The sequence below is a fragment of the Artibeus jamaicensis genome, unplaced genomic scaffold (assembly GCF_021234435.1).
Source record: "Artibeus jamaicensis isolate MK-2021 breed Jamaican fruit bat unplaced genomic scaffold, CSHL_Jam_final contig_548, whole genome shotgun sequence".
NCBI classification, from domain to species: Eukaryota; Metazoa; Chordata; class Mammalia; order Chiroptera; family Phyllostomidae; genus Artibeus; species Artibeus jamaicensis.
In genome coordinates this window covers 1,638,956-1,661,897 of record NW_026521883.1, presented here as the reverse complement: position 1 = coordinate 1,661,897, position 22,942 = coordinate 1,638,956, and the positions used below count along the sequence as shown (strand labels likewise).

Here is a 22,942-nt window from a genome sequence, read left to right as displayed (position 1 = left end):
ATGCGGCAGTAGAGGGCGCCGCCATTTCCCCGCTCTGACCACGCCCCCACATACAGCGTCACAACCCAGCGACCTGGGAGTCCAAGGTGCCGCTTCTCACATTTAAAGGGCCAGAACAGACCAAAAATGTCGCAGGAAGACCTCAAAGCCCCAGAGATAAATCTAAGCGACGAAGAAATAGCAAAACTCTCAGACGCACAGTTTAAAACACTGGTCATCAGGTTCCTCACAGATCTGGTTGATTATAGCCACAAATTAGAGAAACATATGAAGGCTAAATTAAGGGAAATGAATGGAATTCCACAGGAAACCCATAGAGATGAAAAGGAAACTGGGACTCAAATCAATGGAGTGGACCAGAAGAAAGCAAATAATGGCCAAACAGAAAAGAGTCAAGGAGCAAGAATTCAAAGAAATGAGGAGAGTCTTAGGAACCTCCAGGACATCTTTAAACGCTCCAATATCCGAATTATAGGGGTACCAGAAGGGGGAAAGACACAACCACCAGTGGAAAAATTATTTGAACAAATAATAAAAGAAAATTTCCCCAATCTGGCAAAGGAAATAGACTTCCAAGAAATCCAAGAAGCTCAGAGAGTACCAAAAAAGTTGGACTCAAGAAGAAACACACCAAGGCATATCATAATTACATTAGCCAAGATTAAAATGAAGGAGAGAATCCTAGAAGCAGCAAGAGCTAAGGGGACAATCACCTACAAAGGAGTCCCCATCAGACTGTCAGCAGATTTCTCAAAAGAGACCTTACAGGCAAGAAGGGGCTGGAAAGAAATATTCCAAGTCATGAAATCTAAAGACCTACAACCAAGATTGCTCTATCCAGCAAAACTTTCATTTAGAATGGAAGGACAGATAAGGTGCTTCTCAGATAAGATCAAATTCAAGGAGTTCATCATCACCAAGCCCTTATTATATGAAATGTTAAAGGGACTTATCTAAGAAAAAGAAGTTAAAGAAACATGAACAGTGAAAGAACAACAAGCTCACAGTTATTAACAACCACACCTAAAACGAAAGCAAACTAAAAGAACAGCTAGATCAGGAGTGGAAATATAGAAATGAAGATCTCAAGGAGGGTTAGCAACAGGGGAGTGGGAGGAGGAGATGGGGGGAGAAGGTACAGAAAATAAGTAGCATAGACAGTAGATAGAAAATAGATGGGGGGGGGGGCAAGAATAGCATGGGAAATATAGAACCTAAAGGACTTGAGACACATGGACATAAACTAAAGGGGGGTAATGGTGGGGATGGGGGGGCAGGGTGGAGGGGAATGAAGGGGGGAATAAAACAACTGTAACAGCATAATCAATTTAAAAAAAATAAATTAAAAAAAATAAATAAATAAGTTTTACAACAAAAGGATTGTTCTTATATTTTTCTCTTTTGTTGTCAAGAGATTTTACCAACAGAAAGTTCCATGAAAAATGTAATTAGATTTGGGATTTATGTTCTTGTCCTAAGAAGTCTAACTAGCAAGAAAGAAAAATAGGTAATAGCCCTGCCTGGTGTAGCTCAGTGGATTGAGCACGGGCCTGTGAACCCAAAGATTACAGTTCGATTCCCAGTCAGGACACATGCCTGGGTTGCAGGCCAGTTCCCAGCAGGGGATGCATGAGAGGCAACCATACACTGATGTTTCTTTTCCTCTCTCCTTCCCTTCCTCTCTAAAGATAAATAAATAAAATAAAATAAAGAGAGACATATTTTCTGATTTTGAATTTTCCTTCTGAAAGGACTTTTTTTTCTTGTTTAATTTTTCAAAGGATAGTAGGATTTTTTTAAAGTGAGAAAGTCAAATCTCTGAATGCACACCTTTCTATTGAAAAACTAGGCTGTGAGGGTTAAAGTGATAAGAGGCCAGTTGGCGGGGCTTGGAGTTTATTGTTCTGTTGGTGTGTGTGTGTCTGTTTTAATATTGGTGAGACTTAATTCTTCTAATGGGCTGTAAGAAACCAACAGCAATGAGAAGGCAGAAAAGAGATGAATAATTTGTGCTGCAGAGTTCAATAGAAGGGAGGGGGTCTGTCTTGTATAGAAGGGATGCTTCGTTCAAACTATAGGAAAGGTGAGTATGTCATGGCCACATAACGTTATAGATGCAGACAGATTTTTCTCTGTGAGGCAGATGAGGCAAAGTCTGAGCCAGGGGAAGGGGGCTACCTCCTGCTCAGAGCTATGAAGGTTAGGGGAGGAAGAGAGGCAGGAATAAATGAAAAAAATGGACATGTACACACCAGGCCCCGGCTAAGACAGCCATATTTACTTTCAATTTGCCTCATTTAGTACAGAAATGCTTTTAAATGACTTCTAACTAAATAAAAATTAACTGAGAACAATGAGAGGAAGGAATGGACAAGATGGTATTTGATATGCATTTCAAAAGAGGGTAGACTTACAATTATTCATTCACTTATTTATCCATTCAACAAATACTGAGTGGCTATTATGAGCCAGACACTTGTCTCGATACAGTTAATGGTCGTTAAAAAGACAGACGAGAAAGCCCTGTCTCCGAGAGCACACAGCCTAACCCTCTCCACAAACGTGCCAAGACAGTCCTTGCTCATGTTCCTACAAAATGTTTGGCTTCTCCGCAGCTTCCACTGCTACGCAGAATGTGCCAAGGAACAGCCTTTCTTCTTAATAAAGGGCTGAAGCACAAAGAACAAGTGTGAATCAGCTACACTGAGGACAGTTTGGTTAATACTCATTCAAATAAAACTGGAAGGACGTTTCAGAAAAAGAATGCCATCACTCAAATGGGGACTTGGCCCAGCCTCCAGATTTAACAGTCTCTGAAAGAATCGGTGTTTTCTGATAATCTGTCTGACATGCTTCGTTCAGAATGTGATTTTCTGACTAATGCACTAGTCACAAAACCATTTCTGGACTAAGTGACAGATAGACATTGTCAAATCCATGGGAGGTCCCCCAGGTGTGTGCTGCAGAAGCAAGGGGTGTGGCCATATGCTTTCTGGTCAAGTTTCAGGATAAATAGACTGAAAGAACAGAACTGTTACCAGGATTTGGCCACCCTGGGGAGGAACGTGGTGTTTCGACAACACCCTTCCTGGATTGAAAGCCACGCAGACACGGACCATCATTCCAGGCATTCGGCACACTGGTTTATACCAGCAGCCAAGTGCGGAATTGCCAGGAACTGGCCAAATCCACGGAGACAGCAGTCATTCTGAATGCTGAAAAATGTTTGTAATATACTGGAATAAATGTAAGCCTGACTCATTTAATCAGATCTGAGTCCCACACGGGGAATTTCTGCACAGGAGAGAGATGTTTACTGAAATCTTACTTTTCTCCCCTGTCGTCTCCCATTCCAGGAAGAACAACTATTATCTGGTTGGCCTTGCCAATGTCTTGGTCATTACTATGGATGCTTCTAACATACGTGTTTCCACCTCACTCTGAATTCAGTACAGTGGGAAGTGATGAAAATAATACTCTTTCTCCTTATTTTAGGTTAGATTTAAAATGAACTAAGTATTACTAAAAGACAGAGGTTTAAAGAGCAGAAGATTCTTTCTCCATTTTTGGCAAATTTCAAAAATTGGTTTCCCCAAAACCAACGAGATGAGAAGGGGGAAAGGGTTAGTTACACACCCCATGCAGGGCTGCCTGGGCTTGTAGCAGCAGGGAGGGAACAGGCCCGGCCTCAGGGGCTGCCCAAACTTCCTGACATGAAGGCAGGAAATTGAGCCAGCTGGTCCAGGCTCTCCTCCCCAGTTTCTTTTAAGTACAGTCTTGATTCCTCAAGTTCAGAAATTTGATTTTCCCAAAGACTGATCCAGCCCCACGTCACTGATTCATACCTGAGTTCAGAAGTCAGGGGCTTGAGAGCCCAAGTCATGTGACTCCGATGCCCCTGCTCTTTCTGATGGGCTGCCCTACTGTGGCGGGAACCCTCATGCTGGTGCAACAAGAGGTTACGAAATGGCTTCCAAAGAGCAGGTGCTTTGGGGGAGTGGGAGGGAGCACAGCAAGTACCAGGGTAGGACAGGCCACCTGGAGAGAGCTGCAGTGCACACAGGACCCACCTGACCGAGGGTCAGGAGCCAGAGTCCAGTTCCAGGGCAGGCCAGGGATGGGGGGATGGCAAGAGATCATTAGGCCTCCACTCAGAACTGAGACAGAAACTCTCTCAGGAAAACAGCAGAAGCCAGAGATTAGAAAAAAGCTGGGTGCAGGGAATGCCGGAGGGGCCCACCACCACAATTGTTAACCTGCAACTGAGTTTCAGAGCAGTCCATCTATTGCAGCTCTTTCTATCTCGGCCCAGAGCCCAGCAGGGCCTGAAGGTGGAGCCAAGTGGCTGCCAGCCCTGGGGCCGAGCAGAAAAGCAGGGCAGCGAACGAGGCAGATCTCTGCAGCACCACCACCAACCAGGCTTCGGAGTTCGAAATTCTTTTCTACGTCCTCTTTCTTGACTGTTCTAAAATGGGCTGTTGATTCTGCTTCACCTCTGGAAAACTTTCCTGGAGATGGCTTGAAAGGCATACTATACAATTTACCACCCAAACCTGGACAATGAAAAGTTACATGGACAGTTGTAAATAATTATGCCAGTACAGCAGTCATAAACCAGGACTGACCCTGGCCAGCGCAGACAGGCGGTCACCCTAGCTGGAGACCAAGCATGGAGGACTCAGACAAGCCTGGGCATAGCTGGCAGAGAGGGGAATAACCCTGTTCAGTTTCTACAGGCCAGGCCAGGGGACTGCTGGGAAGTAACTCACTCTTAACAGAAAAGTCAAAGTACACAAACTGGGTTCAATGACACCCGACAGGGCCAGAAGGGAGGGATGATTTCGCCCACTGTTGGCTGCACCCGACATCCTGTGACCCAGGTGCCATGGTTTTAAAAAGCCAGTGAAACTAAAAAGAGCTGTTTCGTTAAAATGTCCATGTGAGAGGACATTAAAGATACAAGGGTTAGCAAGATCATGTGACAGAGACTTCAGCAGCAACAGAGAAGGTGCAGTTGACACTCCAGTTGGGTGGGACATCGGTGGTTAGTTCAGCACCTTCAGTGGGTGCCAGCATGTTGTCCACACGATCCAGGGTCGGGCAGGGATTGGAGCCACTATCACAGCCACTGAGAGCTGGAGAGCCAGGCACATGGTGCCCTGCTTGCACCTCGAGGCACAAAGCAGGTCATCTATGAGGAGCATGGAACTGCTGTGAGGAAGAGAAGGGCTGCAGTTTCACGGAGTGGATAGAGAGAGAACCAGAGAAATGTTATTTCAAAAAGGATGGCTATTTTTACTTTAATTTTAGCCCCAAGCTGATGACAGCTGGGGAACTTACATATTTCTCCATCACGGGGTAAGGTACTCACCTATGTTGTCTGAGTTTGGGAACCTTCTTCACTTGGGGTCACTCAGTTCTTATCAGTAGTTTTGTGGTTGAAAGTAGGCATGAACCCCCCCCCAAATATATACATCCAATAACACCTGCATCTATAAAATAATGCAGGAAAATATTTACACATATTAATCAACATATAATAAAGGAACATTTTCCAAAAATTCTAAAAATTTTAACCTTTTGCTACCTCGTAAAGAATGGTATGTACTGATTCTCCCCAATATCCAACTGATTAGTGTTAGTCTTTCAACAATTTGAAATTAGATGCTGTTTTGAAATAAAATGACTCACTCGCCAAATGGCTAAGATGAAAAAGACAGGCAATACCAAATGTTAGCAAAGATGTTGAGCTAGAATTCTAACACAGAGCCAGTGGGAGTGTGAATTGGTATAACTTCTTCAGAAAACTGGCAGTATCAACTAAGAGTGAACATATGCACTTCTACTCCTAGTAGAGGCACAACAGCAATGTATACGTACGTTTAACAAAAGACATGGCCACGAATGTGTACAGCAACACAATTCATAACAGCCCAGTGCTGGAAACTACCTAATGTTTATCAACAGCAGGTTGGGTAGATAAATTCTAGCATATTCAAACAATGAAATACTGCCATGCAGATGAGCAAGTACAACTACGCATCACAACAACATGAATGAATCTCACAGGCATAAAGCTGAGGAGCAAAAGAGGCCACACACAAAATTACAACCCCTAAGCAAGCAAAATCAATCGATAGTGTCAGAAGTCAAAAAGTGACAACCTTGCGGGGTGGATAATGGCCAGGGACACAAAGGAGGCTCCTGGGAGCTGATAATGTTCTGTTTCTTGACCTGGGCTCTGATTAATGGGTGTGAAATTTTATTGTGCTCATCATTTGTCACTTCTGCTATATTCTACTCATCAAGCTAGTCCCTAAGGCCAGTCCGTATTTGAGAGAAGTATCATGAGGTACACTCCACTTCAGGATAAGGCATGACAAAGATGCACTGCAGAAGAGCAGGTGGGGTGAGTAAAATTGTTATAGAAAATACAATCTATTCCAATTACAAGAGCAAAGGCACTTTAAATTTGTAAGTAATGTTTTAAATAAGTTTTATAATCTACTCTAATTATCCAGGGCAAATAGAACTCAGCATTATTGTGGAGTAAAGCCAAAACCTCAGGAAAGCAAAGAAAATAAAAGCAACTTCTATTATCTGAGAGAAAAGACAATAAAAGATAAGTATAATGGATGAATATGTGTATGAAGGATAATGAAAGTTCTTTGTACTATTCTTACAATGATTCTGTAAGTTGGAAATTATTTCAAATTAAAATTTAAAAACAGATAATAATAATAATAACAACAACCAAAACACACAAGACCAGGAAGGACTGTCCAGTTTGGGTCACATCCATTCCCTGGACCAATAACTCTGACCAGAGGCGTAGGGCACATGAGTATGTCGGTCCCAGAAACATGCCCAACAAGACCACACGAAATTGGAAGGGGGTTACTCTCCAAGGAGATAAACAATGGGAAAATTACACACACCTGCAGCAAATGTCATACACTGTATCTGACAGTCATCACAAGAGAAATTCTTAAACTTCTTGTGTCGAGAATGAGGAAGTATGTTCTCTCCAAGCTGCATTTAACACTAAGATTCCAGTGTTCTCTTGTTCTCTACCTAACACATGTCAAATCCATTAGTATTAATATTAAAATGTTTTTAAATATAGATCTGTTGTAAAACATACATCCAAGTACAACTACTGATGGCTATCATGTTTCGTTTCTCTTTGAGTTTCTCTCAAAACACTCCTCTGTCTATGAACATGTGTTAACACTTTTTTGTCTGGCAGTTTGGATAAACCCTCCATGTTGTTTTGACCACATACATTTCTGTTAACAGCCGTGAGTCCCACATCAAATAACTAACTGCATACTACAGGTGGGGCAGGCTGAACTGAAGCTCCCACTCCTCCTCTCAAGGAAGAAACTTGGAATTAGAGAGGTAAAGGGACCAAGTCAAGCAGAGAAGAACGTTTTAACATAATAAAGCCAAAACTCTTTGCAAGAAGTAGACTTAAAGTTATGTTATTAGAAAAAATATACATTTCTCTCACAGACCATGTAACAGAGGTGGGCACACTTTTTCTTTAAAAGACCAGACAACAAATACTTGCATAAGCTTTGCAGGCCATACAGACCCTGTTGCAACTACTCAACTCTGCCATTACAGCACAGAAGCAGCCACAGACAACGCTTAAATAAATGAGTACCACTGTGTTCCAATTAAACTTTACAAAAACAGGCCTGTGGGATTTGGTCCATGGGCCAAAGTCTGCCAACCCTGGGATCAAACTTAAAAACAAGAACAACAGCAAAAAAGAAACCCTCCATCACCTAGGTGAGATGTGTTTGTCTTTGGGTAAAGAAAGAGCAAGCCCGGACACAGTCCTGTTGGGGAGAACAAAGAGAAGTTGAAATATTTCAGTTTACCCAGCCCTCTACGCCCTCCTGCCATGGGGCGGGAGCTCACGCTTCCTCTCCTCTGGGGAATCAGCAGGCGCTTCAGCTGACCGAGCTGTGCTCACATCCAGCTGGGGCCAGAGAGGCAGAACACTCGAAGGGGGTGGGACTTAATTCCAAGGGAGGAGGCATGTTCTGAGGAAATGTCAGGAACACCTGTGCTGCAGATTAAAGGGAGAAGTGGAGAGAAGGCAGAAATTAGAAGGTGAGGGAGTATCAACATGCTGAAGCCCACCCAGAGAGCACATCTCCGTATCATACAGAGATATGAATCACCTTACCTAGATTCCAGGTCCTAATCTTTCTTGGAACCTTCTCTTGAATGCTTCAGAAAAGAAGCTCTTAAGCCTCCTGCAGGCCCTGGTTCACTTCCTACCACTCTCCCCCTCACTCAGTCATCTTCTCCCATACTGACCTCCTTGCTGTTCCTTGAACACAGATAGTATATTCCCACCTCAGGGCCTTTGTACCTCCTTACTCTTCAGACAGATTGAAAGGTCTTCCCTTAAATATTCAAATGGTTCATTCTCTTCATTTGGATTTTTCTCAAATGACATCTTCTCAAAGATGCCGTTCTTGACTTTTCTGTCTAGAATGGCATCCTCATCAGGTTCCGCTTATTTTAATTTTTCTTCACAGCACATATCACTGCTTACCTGCCCAATAGCATGTGAGTTGAATAAAGGCAGGGACTTTGCATAGTTCACTCCAGTATCCCAAGCACTTTGAATAGTATGTAGGACACAGATGGTGCTCAATAAATATTTACTAAATAAATGGATGAATCAAGTCTAATATGTCTGTTATGGTTAATTTTGTGTCAACTCGATTGGGCTATGGTGCACATCTATTTTGTCAAGCATTATTCTGGATGTTTCTGGGAAGTGTTTTTGGATGGGATTAATATTTAACTGGCATAAAGCAGACTGCCCTATATAATGTGGGTTGGCCTCATCTAATCAGCTGAAGGCATGAATAGAACAAAAAGGCAAGAGGGCATTTGCATCAGCCTTTGGACTTCATATGCAATATCAACCAGTCCTGGTTCTACAGCAGACTGACTGCCTTTCAACTCCAACCATATTCTTTCCTGAGTCTCCAGCCCCTCAACCTCCTTCCCAGGATTTTGGACCCACCAAGGCTCCACAACTGTGGAGGCCAATTCCTTAAAATAAACCTCTTTATGTATGTATCCTATGGGTTCCATTTCTCTGGCGAAAACTGACCAATGCAGTTTCTAAGTCAAACTGTGCCACATTCTTTACTAAGGAGTTCTTCCTAATAACTCTATTAGGAAGACTTGTTTTTCACAATGTGATTCAGGGATCTGAAACTTCTGCATATTTTTGTCAGATCTGCAGGTAATATGGCCCCAAGTGACTTTCTTCCCCATGACAAGCAAAATGGGCACTGGAGAATGGAGCAGAGAAAAATCAAACACATTTTTGAAAGATTATAGCTGATTATCTTAGAAATACTGGTGCTTGGAACCATCTGGAGACTTTTTATCTTTCCTTCGTACTATATTATTTTATTCATATTTAGTGAACAGGAAGGTTGATCTACACCCTAACCTGTCTATATCCTAGAATAGTAAAGAACATAAAATATCAAACATACGAAGTATCTAGATTTTCAGCCATCTCGATGGTATTTGTATGTCTACTTATGACAATAATGATAAAATCTACGGGATGTGATGTGTTTTCATAAGATACTCCAGGGTAAGGCCCCGCCTTCCCACGTCATTCAAACAACTTTTTTAAAAGAAAAACAAAATTCCCTATCCTAATAGCACTTCAAAATCCTGCCATGAGGAAGCTCAACTTCCCGGCATTGCCAAAGCGCTGGGCTGCCTTTAAACCCTTTTGCCTATCCCTGTCCCCGCCCCCTCCATCCTCCTAACTGGCCGGAGGAAGGAACCTTCCCAGCTAATCCAAGTTCAACAGGATCCTCCTCCCGCGCGTCTTTCAAAGGCCACCTAGGAACCAATGAGCGGTTAGAAGCCGAGCCAGGGCACCCGGGAGGCGGAGTAACAAAAAGGGTGAGAGTGTGATTGGTTCTTAGGAGACGCCGCGCCCCACCTTACAAAAGGATATACCAATGAACTGAGCGGAGGGGCGGGCTCGGCGCGGGCCTTGAGACTCTGGTGCAACCGGGAGAAGGTGGCCGGTCGCGACGTGGGGCGGCCAGCGATGAAGCCGGTGAGTCGGGGTGAGGCTTGGATGGACGAAGTCACAGGGACGTGAATGGCGTGGCTTCTGCTGTTGGCTTTTCCACTTACAGTATAACCGATGTCAGTTTATTCTGGATCTCAGTTTTATTCTGCTCTCCAGTGCCTGGGCCCGGGGACAGCCCGGGGCTGGTCGCGGAACGACTCGCGCAGTAACCGTCATGGGTAGGGGAGCCACTTCCCGGGACCCACGAGAGTGGTGGCTGGGAAAGAACAGGGTCGATGGAGAACGAGGGAAGATGGACATTTGCTGTGCGCATCTTGGGGGCTGTGTGCTGTCGCTTGCGGAGTCACCTAAGCCTCGCAACAGCCCTGCCAGAGAGGGCTTAGCCCTGTTTTACCAAGGAAACGGTGGCTTGGAGAGTTTAAGTGTTTCAGTGTATCTCTATCAGTCTGCCGGATACCCCATCCCCAAAGGATGTACCGGGCTGCCCTGTGCCCCGTGTGGAGCAGTCCTTGCCGTGGGTGAGGAAGTTTTCATAAACAACAATTGCCAACCTTGGCTTCTGGGTGTTGTCACCACCCCCCGGGGCCACCTGGCCCTGCGTGCCTTTCCCTGAGGTTCAGAACCCCTGGGTCTTGGCGAGTGGAAACGTCCAACTGTATTAGGATTTGTAAACCTGCCTGAGAGAGTGGGCCACACAAATTGAAAATCGTGAATCATCAAAACTGCTTTAAAGAGAAAGAAAGAAAAAAAAAAAAAACCAGATGCAAGAAGCCAAGTCCCACCTGACTCATGTCTCGTACCACTAAGGTTGACAAGTTATTGAAGAGCCTTCATTTGAATTGAGTTGATAATCATAATACAGACAGATGCAAAGCATTTCAAATCCATAGCCTAATTTGGCTCCGTAATGTGATCTTGAAATAACAAAGACCATTATAGAATATAGCTTCAGAGCTGGAAAGGTCATTAGGTGGTTATACTTACTAATCCTTGTGTTATGATGGGGAGAGACATCCGTTGAGCTGTCCTTGGCATTCCCTACTGTTATCATGGACCCCCTCATGTTATCATGGGGACATCCCACTCTGTTATCGGGCGCCCCCTGGGGACAAGTGACTGATCTGATCCTCAAGTTTTGGAGAAGCTGAACAGAAAAGCTCAACCCTTCCTTCCCTTCTCTCTGCAGAGAGTCCATTCTGGAGTGCTCTCTGCTACCCAGGAGCCCTGGGTTGTCATTGGCTGCCTATGGCTGGGAAATCCAGTTCTGGAATGAAGAAGCCCACCAGAGCACTGCTTTAAAGCCATATGATGCTCAGTAATAAAATTAACGCATTGATCTCCATTTGCTTTCCTTTGTCCAACTAAGGAGAGGAAAGGTATATTTTTATTGGTCCTGTAAAACTCCAACAGTGTTTTTCATGTAGTCATGCTGCCTACAGGATTGAGTTCCAACTCCTTAGCACACCAAGTCTACCTCAATCTCTCTAGTCCAATGATTCAAAGTTGAGGGCCAGTTATTCCACCTATACTCCTACCCCAACCAAATCACTGGGCTGCATGGGGGTTATTTTTTAATAAATAGGGTAGGTAAAACTACATCCTTCTCTAGCTTCATCTCTGCTCTGATATCAGTTTCAAAATAAACAAGCCCTTTCTCCTTTTGCCATAATAGCCTTAACTTCTTCCCTGTCTGCCTAAAACCTCCAGCTCATCCCTCAGAACCCAGCTAATGCATCACCTCTGTGAAGCATTCTCCAGCTCCCTAAGTAGTCATTCACTCCTTTTCTAAACTGCATAGATTATACTTCCATTTTAGCACTTAAATTTTCCTTCTGTAATCTGTGCACACACATCTGTGTCTCCAACTATTCTGAAGGTAGGCTTTTTACTTTATGGGTCTTTGCTCTCTAGAACTTGGCAAATGAAGGTGCCCAGGAAATGTTTGTGAAGGGATGAATACATCTCACTGTATAGTTGTAGAAAACTGAGATCCAGAATAAACTGACATCCTGTGTACAGTAAATGGCAGAGCCAACACCAGAAGCCAGGTTTCTTGATTCTCAAACTGACTCTCCACTACAGTGTGCTTGATTGTTAATAGGATAGTAAGTTGCATTAATTTAGTATTGATATGGCTGATCTCTCTGATATTCCATATTGAATAAATTGCAAATATGCATATAGTGTGTGTTTAATCAAAGATCATTTGTACTAAGACTATATGTAATAGTTTTTATAGCTATTTAACATAACTGTTTTCTTTTGAAGCCTAGTTCATTGCAAACAAGTGAGTTCGACTCATCGGATGAAGAGCCTATTGAAGATGAACAGACTCCAATTCAGATATCATGGTATGTTAACATTTGTGACCAATGATGAGCTAAAATATTCAATGTATATGTCATAATCTTTGTAGCATGAAGAACATATTGAAAATATGTAATGATTCCCTCCCACTGTTTACATAATTCTAATCTTTACAGGATTGTCTAACACCATAATTTATTTACTATCTATAATAGAATTGGGCTTTTTTGCAGGTGGGGATGGGGGGGTCCTTTATACTTTGAGACAACCACAGTAGAAACAAGTAAGGAGTTGAGATTGGACAGGAAAGATCTCCCATTTAGTACCAAAACCTACTTATTCTTTTACGACCAAAGGTAAGCATGCTTACCAAATAGGGTATTTAATCATTTTATCGTTTATCATTTAATCATTTATCATTTAGTCAAATCCTGGAACTGCTTTCCACAGCAATGCCTGTCAGACCATTTAAGAAAAAAACCACATTACCATTCTTATCCCTTGCTTTGTTATCATTTAAGTCCTAAAAAAAAGTGGCAAGACTAGATACACATTACCATAGATACAATAACAAATACAAATGTCTATATAAAATCAAGTTCCAAATCTAGGCAGTGACTATGAGTTATACCAGATTCTCTACAACCAGCAACCAAATTCTTTCTCTCTTGCTAGCAAATATAATAATCTCCTTCTTTAAGAAAGCTGTTCCCTAATGTAGGAAGAGAAAAACAGTGTAAGGGTTATCCCTTTTTTATTCTGTCATCAAATATCAATTATCTTTCATTGCCCCTTCTAACCCCTCTTTTAAACTCAAAAATTCATCTAATTTTCAAAGCCAGGTGGTATTTAATGTATGTTTCAGACCATAAGATGCACCTAGGTTTTAGAGGAAAATAGGGAGAAAAATTTGAAGCAGAAAATGTGGTAAAATATTTAATAACATAAATAACATAACATTTCACCAATGTAAATGTAAACATAACAACAGCATTAACAACCATTATTCCTCCCAAATGGGGGGGGGGGGGGGTGTCTTAAACATTGTAAGTTTCCCTCTAAGCTCATCTTCTGTCTCCCAAATAAGGGAAGCCTCTGCTCCCTTCACCACTGAGTACTGCCAACTGGGAATGTGGTTTCCAAAAATTGTTTCATTTTAACCCAAATCCATTACAACAAAGAATGGGTGGCCTATAATTTTTTACCGTATGAAATTTGATCTGTTTAAGGAGGTCCTATGAGGAAATCTTAAAATAGTAGAATGAATGCTGGGGCTGAAATTGTCAGATGGTCATTTTCCAGCTTGGCTACTAAGACTGAATATCTCAGGTGACTTAAGTACACTTTATACTAGCTGTAGGCATTCTAGTCTTGCCACTTTTTAGGACTTAAATGGTAACAAAGCAAGGGATGAGTCTCTGCTTCAAAACTTCCCTTTTCATAACCAACACATTCATATTTAACTATGAAGTTTTGTTTTGTGACTACAGTAACCTTTAAAACACCCCGGTTCAGTGGCAAGCACACACATTTGTTACATTGCATTTCCATTTATAACTTTTTAAAAACTGAACTAAACTTAAAAGTTTTTTTTTTTCATTTCAGGCTTCCCCTGTCACCAGTGAATTGTTCTCAGTTTCTTGGTTTATGTGCTCTTCCAGGTGGGTAGCACAACAGTTGGCTTCTTGCTGATATTTTTCAAAGCTTTTTGTTTGTTTGATCAACTAACACATTATTCTCTATATTGATTATTAGAATTTCATAGGCCATCAACATGGGGAGCTCACTCTTGGAAGCCCTTATGGTGGCCATAAATAAAGGAACATACATCCACTCTTCAGCCCTTACAGTTCTGTATTTCTGACTTACCTATCCTAATATAGTTTAAATACTGAGTAAAACATGAGGCTGAAGACCCTAGCCTTCCACTTGTTATGGAGAGGACATGGCATAAATAAACTTTATATTAGGAGTTTCTTCAGCTGGGATCATAGATCCCTGGATTATATTCCTAAGAATATAAGAAACTGAAATTTATGCTCAAAATGGAAATGAAACATGTAAATGTTCATAGGGAATGACTTTCTAAAGTAGCTATATTGTGTTAAAGTATACTTGTTGTTATATGACCCAAAACAGACTTTTTCACTTGTCTTTTTACTACTTGTAGGTTGTAAATTTAAAGATATTAGAAGAAATATTCAAAAAGATACAGGTAGGTATAATATGATGAAACTGTTGCACGATACTAAAAAACTCAGATTTTCAAAATATTCTATTCTAGTTAGCCTGGAATTGTCAAGGCCACTAGTCCTACCCATGTCGTTCGATCGGAATAAAAATGTAATACTGCTTGATTCTGACCAGTATAGACTTTTAAATCTTAAAATTTCTTCCTGGTTGTTTTAGACCATCAACTTGCTGATGTACTTCCTCCAATTTATTCTTTACCTGCCAAAAAGGACTTAAAGAGGCTAATAGATTAATTGACCCTTGCAGTATTTGTAAAGATTTTCTGATTTATAGACACCCCCCATGGTAGGAAATCTCCATTTGGAGAACATTCATGTAAATCACTGGTTCAGGAACTAATCTTACACATTTTGGAAAGCCCTATCTATTTAGTATGGGGTTGCCAATATTTTACAAAACCTTTTGTTTTCCAGTGGAATCCAATAGATAAACCAGAAGACAGTGTTTGATGTGGGGAGACCTAGAGTCTCCTTAGCAGTTACTGTGCTTCCTCCTCAGTCTTCTCCAGAGAAGTGTGAAAAACCACTGTACAACTGAAATTTTCCAATGTAGCAGTGTTATCTGGAGCATCCCTGGCCAGTGAGAAATATAATGGGATCCACAAATAGGAGCCATATCTGTAACTTCACATTTTCTAGTTGTCAAGTTGAAAAAGTAAAAACAGGTGAAATTAATTTAATAACATATGCTATTTAACCTAATATAGTCTAAATAGTATCATTTCAATGGGTGTTTATTATAAAACAGATTATTGATGAGTTTTTTTGGATTTAATCTTTGAAATTAGATATGTATTTTTCACTTAGAAAACATTTCAATCTAGTCACATTTCAAGTGCAAATCTAGAGGATCATGATCAAAGGCACTTTGTATAATACTTAAATAGATAAATGTCCCTGGATTTAGGAGATGGGGATGGGGAGGAGGCTCGCATCCACCAGAATTAGTTATTCATTCTGAACCAAATCCTCCAGAGTGAATATTGCCATAGTAAAGTTCTGGTGTAGCCCTGGCTGGTGTGGTTCAGCTGGCTGAGCAGCCTGCGAACCGAAAGTGGCTCAGTTCCCAGAGAGGGCACATGCCTGGGTTGTGGACCAGGTCCCAGCTGGCGGGTATGCAGGAGGCCACCGGTGGATTCTCAACCTCTTTCTCCCTCCCTTCCCCTCTCTCTAAAAAATAAATAAAATCTAAAAGGAAAGTAAGTTCTGGTGTATAGAATGGCCTAGGGTACTGTTGCTTAGTTCATCTTTAGTAGAAGTAACTAAGTTGCATAATTCTAATGCTTTATTTCCTAGGGACCTAGTGCATAAGTTAAATACATGACAGTGTGGCACCGTGTGAATACTAGGGAGAACACCAGAGCTCCGGCACCATGGCTGTGCTGGAGATTTCATACACAATGCCTAGGGTAGAACATGAAAGCAGCAAACGTGACTGGTTTTGTGAGCAGACGGTAGGGGGGGAAAGTGCTGTCATCCGTTCTCAAGAGTTTACGTTGAAATAGTAGGTATTTTTAAACGCAAAAAAATATATTGTAAATTTTTTTTCAAAAACAGCAATATAACTGACTCATCTTAAAATTCAGTAAAAAGTATGTTGATTTAGAAAGTCAGGTTTAATTTTAATCACCTTTCATTTCAGATGTTTCTAAATCCTATTTCGTGCTTAGTGACTTGATTGTCACCCTAGTTTGAAGACACATCAATATTGTAGATCATCAGTAAATACTTCAAATTTATGGATTGTCATTTGTTATGTGTTTAGTTTAAGAAATGTAACTCCATGTTCTCCCTCTCAACTGGAATTAAATTTGTAATGTTTTGTACATGTGTGTCTGTGTCTTGGTCCGTCGGCAGAAGAACTAAAGAGCTGCGGTATACAGGACATATTTGTTTTCTGCACCAGAGGAGAGCTGTCCAAATACAGAGTTCCAAACCTTCTGACCCTCTACCAGCAGTATGGAATCAGCACTCACCACCACCCAATCCCAGAGGGAGGGACTCCTGACATAGCCAGCTGCTGTGAAATAATGGAGGCGCTGACAATCTGCCTTAAAAATAACCGAAAAACCTTAATACAGTAAGTTCTCCTTTTCTCCATACATTACATGAGAAATGTCAGAATGATGTCTCGGATTATATTATTACCTACCTTTTGTTGCAAGGATCAAAAAGAAACAATGCATCTGTAAAAGAAATCTTTACATCTGATGCCTGGAATTTTTCTTTGTCCCGGACTTTTCAAAGGTGGTGTGGAGTCACTACGACAAAGACAGTTTTCTATCCATTCTGCCATCCTTGAGAGCCCCCACTGCTAGACAGCTCTTGGGTTTATCCCTTGGAAACAGGGTCTGGTCATTTTCTGTCTTGTCAACGGATGCTGTCTCACTGGTCATCCCCAGACATTTTCATTATTTTATAAAGTCAGCGAACGCTGCTTGCCTACTGCCATATACTGTCTCCCAGGGTTTTTGTAACAAAGTACTGCAGACGGGACAGCTTAAAACAAGAGAAGTTTATTTTCTCTCAGTTCGGGAGGCTACAAGCCCCACATCAAAACCGGCAGCCACACTCGCTCTGAGACTCTAGACAGGATCCTTCCTCGCCTCTCCCTGGCTTCCAGTGGTGGCCGTTAGTCCTCCGTGTTGCGTGGCTTACAGCCGCATCACTGCAGCCTCTGCCTCCGTCATTGCGGGATTCTCCTCCCTGTGTGTTCGTGTCTTCATACGGTGTTTCCTCTCATAAGGACACGTGTCCGATTAGGGCAGGGCCCACCACAACAACCTCATCTTACCTTGATTACGCCTGCAAAGACCCTATTTCCAAATAAGGTCACATTCACATGACTTCAACGCATCTTTCTGGGGACACAATTCACCAACACCCACGGTATCCCAAACTGAATCCCAAACACACACTGTGAAGCACAGCCCCCCCCCCCAAGGAACCCACAGCTGACGACACCACCACGTAAGTGCAGCAGAACTCCCACAAGGTGTGTGTGAGGCAGCGCACAGGACTGCCGTGGTTTCTGTCGGCGCGCAAGGCATCTCGGGCAATGAAATTTGAGCTGGGTTTTGAAGGCTGAGTAGGAATCAGAAAGGAGGAAAGATAAGGGTAGCATGAGGTGCAAAGTAGTATCCATGTCGCAGGAAGCCACGGCAGTGTTCTCTCTACCTTTCTGCAGTAGACCTTCATCTCCTGAGACAGGCCTACGTCTGGGACCCAGTAGAAAGGAAGTTCATGAATCCTCTAAAGGTCTGGTCCTCTGTCTCACATCCCATCATGAGACATCCCCACAGCTTCATCTACAATACAGTGTAGTGACTGATAGGTCGCCAGCACCCACTTAGGTTCAGCATAACCTCTAAGAAAGTTAGGAAGTGTGTCGTCATTTGTCAGGGTCTTTGAAAATGATGTAAATAGTTTTGTTGCTTTCAAGGTTAATCTTCATTTTTGGGAAAGTGTATTATGCAGAACTGCTAATATCTCTGCTGGGGTGAACTTCTTACTCTGTGCCAAGCTCTGGTCTGAGTCTTTCACAGATGTTACCTCACTCAGTCCTCACTGTTGCTGTCCCCATGTTACAGGGGGAAAGACTGAGGCCCAGAGAAGCTAAATAACTTGCCTACGTTCTCGCATCTTATCAATGGCAGCTCTAGGATTCACCCCGGCCATGGGGCTCTGGAGCCTGTGCTAACCCTCTGTGATGCGCTACCTCCATGCTCTCTTTAGGTACATGATGGGTTACTATACAGACTCTGCAATAAAACCATAAAATAAAACCATAACCACTGAGAATTTATTCAGGTGGGAAGATAATCCAAGTGGCGACTGGTAAAATAGTCTAATATCTATCTGTTTAGTACTTGTCACTAAGTTCCACCTCTCCAATGTGGACCCTGGAGTTTAAAGAGGTCACTACATAGGCCTTGCCTACCTTGACCCTTACAGGTGTTTGAATATCTAACAGATAAGCACTTTGCTCTTCATTAATTCAAAAATACTTATTAATCTTGGTGTGCAAGGCACTGTGCCAGGCACTGGAGTTTGAAATAGGTGGCAGAAAGAAAAAGTTTTTAGTTGTAATTGTTGGGATGGAAAGAAAATACACAGATTCTAAAACTCTACTTCCCTTTCAGCTGTTACGGAGGAATTGGAAGATCTTGTCTTGGTAAGAAATCTATTTTCATTACTCATAATTTTTTTTGAACTTCAAAGTACACAAACTCCTGTTTCTGGGCTATATGCCCACTGTTATGAAAGCGAAACAAAACACAGCACAAGTCTGCTAAGACCCACTGGTTCATTTCAGGTCCCAAATTCTGTGTCCTCTAGGAATCTGAGGTGGGATTGGGTGGTATTTCAGCATTGTTTCGGAGGAGTCTTCAAAACAAAATTTACAAGTCTTAGCACCTGCATTCTTGTGTTTTGTTTTGTTTTGTTGTTCCTATGCAGGTGGTGTACTGACAGTGCTTCTAAATAACACCCACTGGTAACATAAGTGTGAAAACTGAAGTTAATTACCATATGCTAACTTTAAACTTTTTATAAATGTGTTAGGGAACACAACAGGTAATGAAATGCCACACTGGAGTAACAGGGATTCCTTTTAGTTCAGGACAGTATGGAAATTAGAAACTTTTGTGTTTCAAAGAATGCTATCAAAATCAGCAGTCAACCCACAAAATGGAGAAAATATTTACAAACCATGTATCTGGTAAGGGACTCACCTAGAATATATAAAGAACTCTTACAACTCAATAATAAGACAAACAGTCCAATTAAAAAAAATCAATAGATATTTTTCCAAACAAAATATACAAATGACCAATAAGCATATGAAAAGATGTTCAACATCACTGGTCATCAAGAAAATGCAAAACAAAGCCACACAATGAGATACCACTTAACACCCATTAGGATGTGTATTATCCCCCAAAAAAAGGAGAGTGAGCATTTGCTATCTATGTGGAGAAACCGGAAGCCTCATACACTGCTGGTGGGAATGCAGAACGGTGCAGCTGCGCTGGAAGACAGGCAGCTCCTCAAACAGTGAAACACAGAGCTACCATAGTATAACCCAGCAGTTCCACTCCTCGGTACAGACCCAAGAGAAATAAAAGCATCTGTCCACACAAAAACTTATGCATGAATGTTTATAGCAGCATTATTCCTAACAGCCAGATGGAAACAACCTATATGTCCATCCATTGAAAATAAACAAAATGTGTGTCCGTGTAATGACCCGTTCATCCATAAAAAGGAGTGAAGTGCTGACACGTGCCACAGTGTGTGCGAATCTTGAACACATCATGCTACATGAAAGAAGCCAGTCACAAAGGCCCACATGTGATTCCATTTATAGAAAATGTCCAGAGCAGGCAAATCTACAGACAGAAAGCAGACTCCTGGTTGCTTAGGGCAGGGATGATGGGATGGTAGGGGATGATAAGAACAGGGTTCAGGGTTTCTTTTTGAAGGTGATGACAATGCCCTGCAACTGACTTTGGTGGTGGCTGCTCCTGTCTGTGAAGCCACTGCAGTCCACTGACTCGTATACTTTAAATTGCACCCTTACACGGTGTATGAATTATAACTCAATAAAGCTATGTAACAAAAAACTAGAGAATGAAGCCAGTGCTAAACTTTCATAAAACCAGTCATTTAAAAATCATAATTTAAATGTCAAAAACACATACTAAGGCCTCAGTCTTTTATTTCAAACAACTATACCAAACTTCATTTTCTGTAGCAATGTAAGTCTAATTAAAGATAAAATACCCTGTCATTATTTAATGACATCCTATTTTTTGATCATGTTCTGTTAGTAGCCGCTTGTCTCCTACTCTATCTGTCCGACACGGTGTCGCCACAGCAAGCCATAGACAGCCTGAGAGACCTGCGAGGGTCTGGGGCCATACAGACCATAAAGGTGAGGAGGCCGCCCGTCTCTGTGCAGGTGTGACGAGGGGGCGACTGACACAAATACAGTGGAATTCAGCATCGTGGGGGGAGGAAAAACTTCCCCTTCCCGCCTCTGGTTCTTTTTGGCTGGTGAAATAACCAAAGCAATGGGAGACAGATGGACAAGAGAAAATCCAATTTAATTCATGCACACGGGAACTACACAATACAGGAGGCAGAGACAAATGGAAAATGACACATATATTCTGAGCCGGGGATGAGGCCCTCGGGGCTTCAGAAGGTCACTGCAGGGAGAACATGTGTTCAGTGATCAGTAGTTTGCCCGGCTATATAGATGGGTTATCATCATTGTCTCAGTGTGGGCAAGGCCCCTAATTCAGATCCATCTAGACAGTTCTGGTTGAGAGGTAGTGGCAGAAGGCCCACTGGGTCTCATTTGCCTTTAGCTCAAAATAATCCATGTACCACTAAAGCAGATCTTAGGTTTGCTGGTTCTGAACCCCTTATATCATCAAAAGGGCAATGAAAATCCAAAGCATTCTATTTTTCATGTATCACCCATTTAGATTTTGATTTTTTTTTAATTCGTATTTAGCCCTGGCTAGTGTGGCTCAGTGGATTGAGCACCAGCCTATGAACCAAGGGGTAGCCAATTCGATTCCCAGTCAGGGTGTATGCCTGGGTTGCAGGCCAGATCCCCTGTCAAGGGTGGCCACACATGGACGTTTCTCTTAACTCTCTTTCTCCCTTCTCCTTTCACTAAAAATAAGTAAAATCTTTTTTTAAAAAGGATTCTTTAAAATAAAATAAAATTTGTATTTAAGTATAACATGGAGGTGTTGAAAAGTTCACAGTATTGCAAACAAAATAATGAAAAAATTGAACGTCCCAGTTTACACTTTCAGGATCTACAGCTGTTCAGGTTTTGCCCATTCAGTTCCAGGAGTGCATCCTCTCACTTGGAAAAACGAGATGGTTACTATAAACTTAGTAGTTTCTTGGTTAGATCAGTCCGCACAGGATCCACTTCACTGCTCAGGTTCTGAAAACAGAGCTCCCTTTATTATGCTAAAATCAAGTGGTGCTTCAAATTCAAGATGTTAAGTCTGTCTTTGAAACAAGATACATGGTCAAACATGTACACGTACACAGGTACATGTGAGTTTTACATCTTGAATCTTGGACAGAACTAAGCCCACGTTAGTACGGGCTGTGGTTCATCACCTTGGCATTCGGTGGCACGCAGGCTGCTCCCCATGAGCATATGCGATTTCTGCCTTGGTCAGGAGACAAAATGATTAGCAGAATAAGAATACCCTCTAGAATGCTATTAAAACCCAAAATAAATTTAAAAATTTGATTTAAGTTAAAATTAATAATTTTTAATATTAACTACTATGAAAATTATTCCAAATGGGTTGTCATCACAAAAATGCAAAAAAGGGTGGGGGGAGGTGGCCTTTTCTTTAAAAAATGTATTTTCTTGACTATACCACTGTTAATTATTACAGAAAGTACCTTCTCCTCCCTCCTTACCCCCTTTCTCCACCCCCAGCCCCAGGAAAATACACTAGCCAAAAAGAATGGCTTCATGTATTACTTTTAATGTTATTTGCTCCTGCCAGTGAAGGCCGAAAGGATTTTTACAGATTTATAGATCATTCATTTCTAGCTGGATTTTTAAAGCAAGTTTTTCACACTTCATGTAGCTTTACTGAAAGAGAAATGCTTGCTTACCTGCAAAGAGCTGTTCTTAGCAAATGGTTTTGACTCCTGATTCCTACCAGCATTGTGACTGCTTTAGTAAGTAGTTTTCTACAATGTATTTCAATGTATCTTAACTTTTTTTTCAGCAATATAATTATCTTCATGAATTCCGAGACAAACTAGCTGCACATCTGTCATCAAGAGATTCACTATCAAGATCTGTGTCTAGATAAAGAGAATTTCAAACAGCATATATGTGACCGTGTCTGATACTTGAGTTCTCTTAACGTGATTGAACTATTGTCACCAACTTGAATGTAAATTAATATGTGCAGATATTCCTAAAGCTTTTATTGACAAATTTCACCGAGTCTCTTGCATTTCTTATAGGAGATAGAAAAATTGTTATACAATTTTCCTTTTTAGAAAAGAAATGCAGATCAAGCTGAAAACATACAGAAAAAATATTTTATTGCCTATTTTTATTATTTACCAAACTCTGACCTCATTTAATATTTGTAACTACTGGGTGGCATGTAACAGAGTACTAAGTGTGAAAATTGGTGTAAGTACCCAAGCTAAAATTATTTAAATAGCTTTCATCCTTCATTCCCCTCCGAATCTCTCCTACTTTTCCTTCTTCATAGAC

The 22,942-nt window shown here is 41.6% G+C and overlaps 1 protein-coding gene and 1 long non-coding RNA gene across 3 annotated transcripts; one reads left to right on the top strand and one right to left on the bottom strand.

Moving 5' to 3' along the window:
- Positions 1–1,395: 1,395 nt before the first annotated feature.
- On the bottom strand, positions 1,396–8,028 carry LOC119057085 (uncharacterized). The gene is made up of 3 exons (XR_005083996.2): positions 7,890–8,028; positions 5,372–5,492; positions 1,396–5,229 (listed from the first exon to the last, which is right to left on the bottom strand). It is a non-coding gene; the product is annotated as an uncharacterized LOC119057085 (long non-coding RNA).
- A 1,989-nt stretch (positions 8,029–10,017) lies between these two features.
- Positions 10,018–22,688, top strand: CDKN3 (cyclin dependent kinase inhibitor 3). Of its 2 annotated transcripts, XM_037155815.2 has the most exons (8): positions 10,018–10,123; positions 12,368–12,450; positions 14,012–14,067; positions 14,577–14,621; positions 16,516–16,738; positions 18,801–18,832; positions 20,490–20,593; positions 22,440–22,687. In XM_037155815.2, exons 1-8 carry the CDS (start codon positions 10,115–10,117, stop codon positions 22,524–22,526), a joined length of 639 nt encoding a protein of 212 aa, XP_037011710.2. In that variant the 5' UTR covers positions 10,018–10,114; the 3' UTR covers positions 22,527–22,687. The 2 variants fall into 2 exon arrangements, with proteins under 2 accessions (XP_037011710.2, XP_037011711.2); XM_037155816.2 differs by lacking the exon at positions 14,577–14,621 and having other exon boundaries at positions 22,440–22,688.
- The last annotated feature ends 254 nt before the right edge of the window (positions 22,689–22,942 follow it).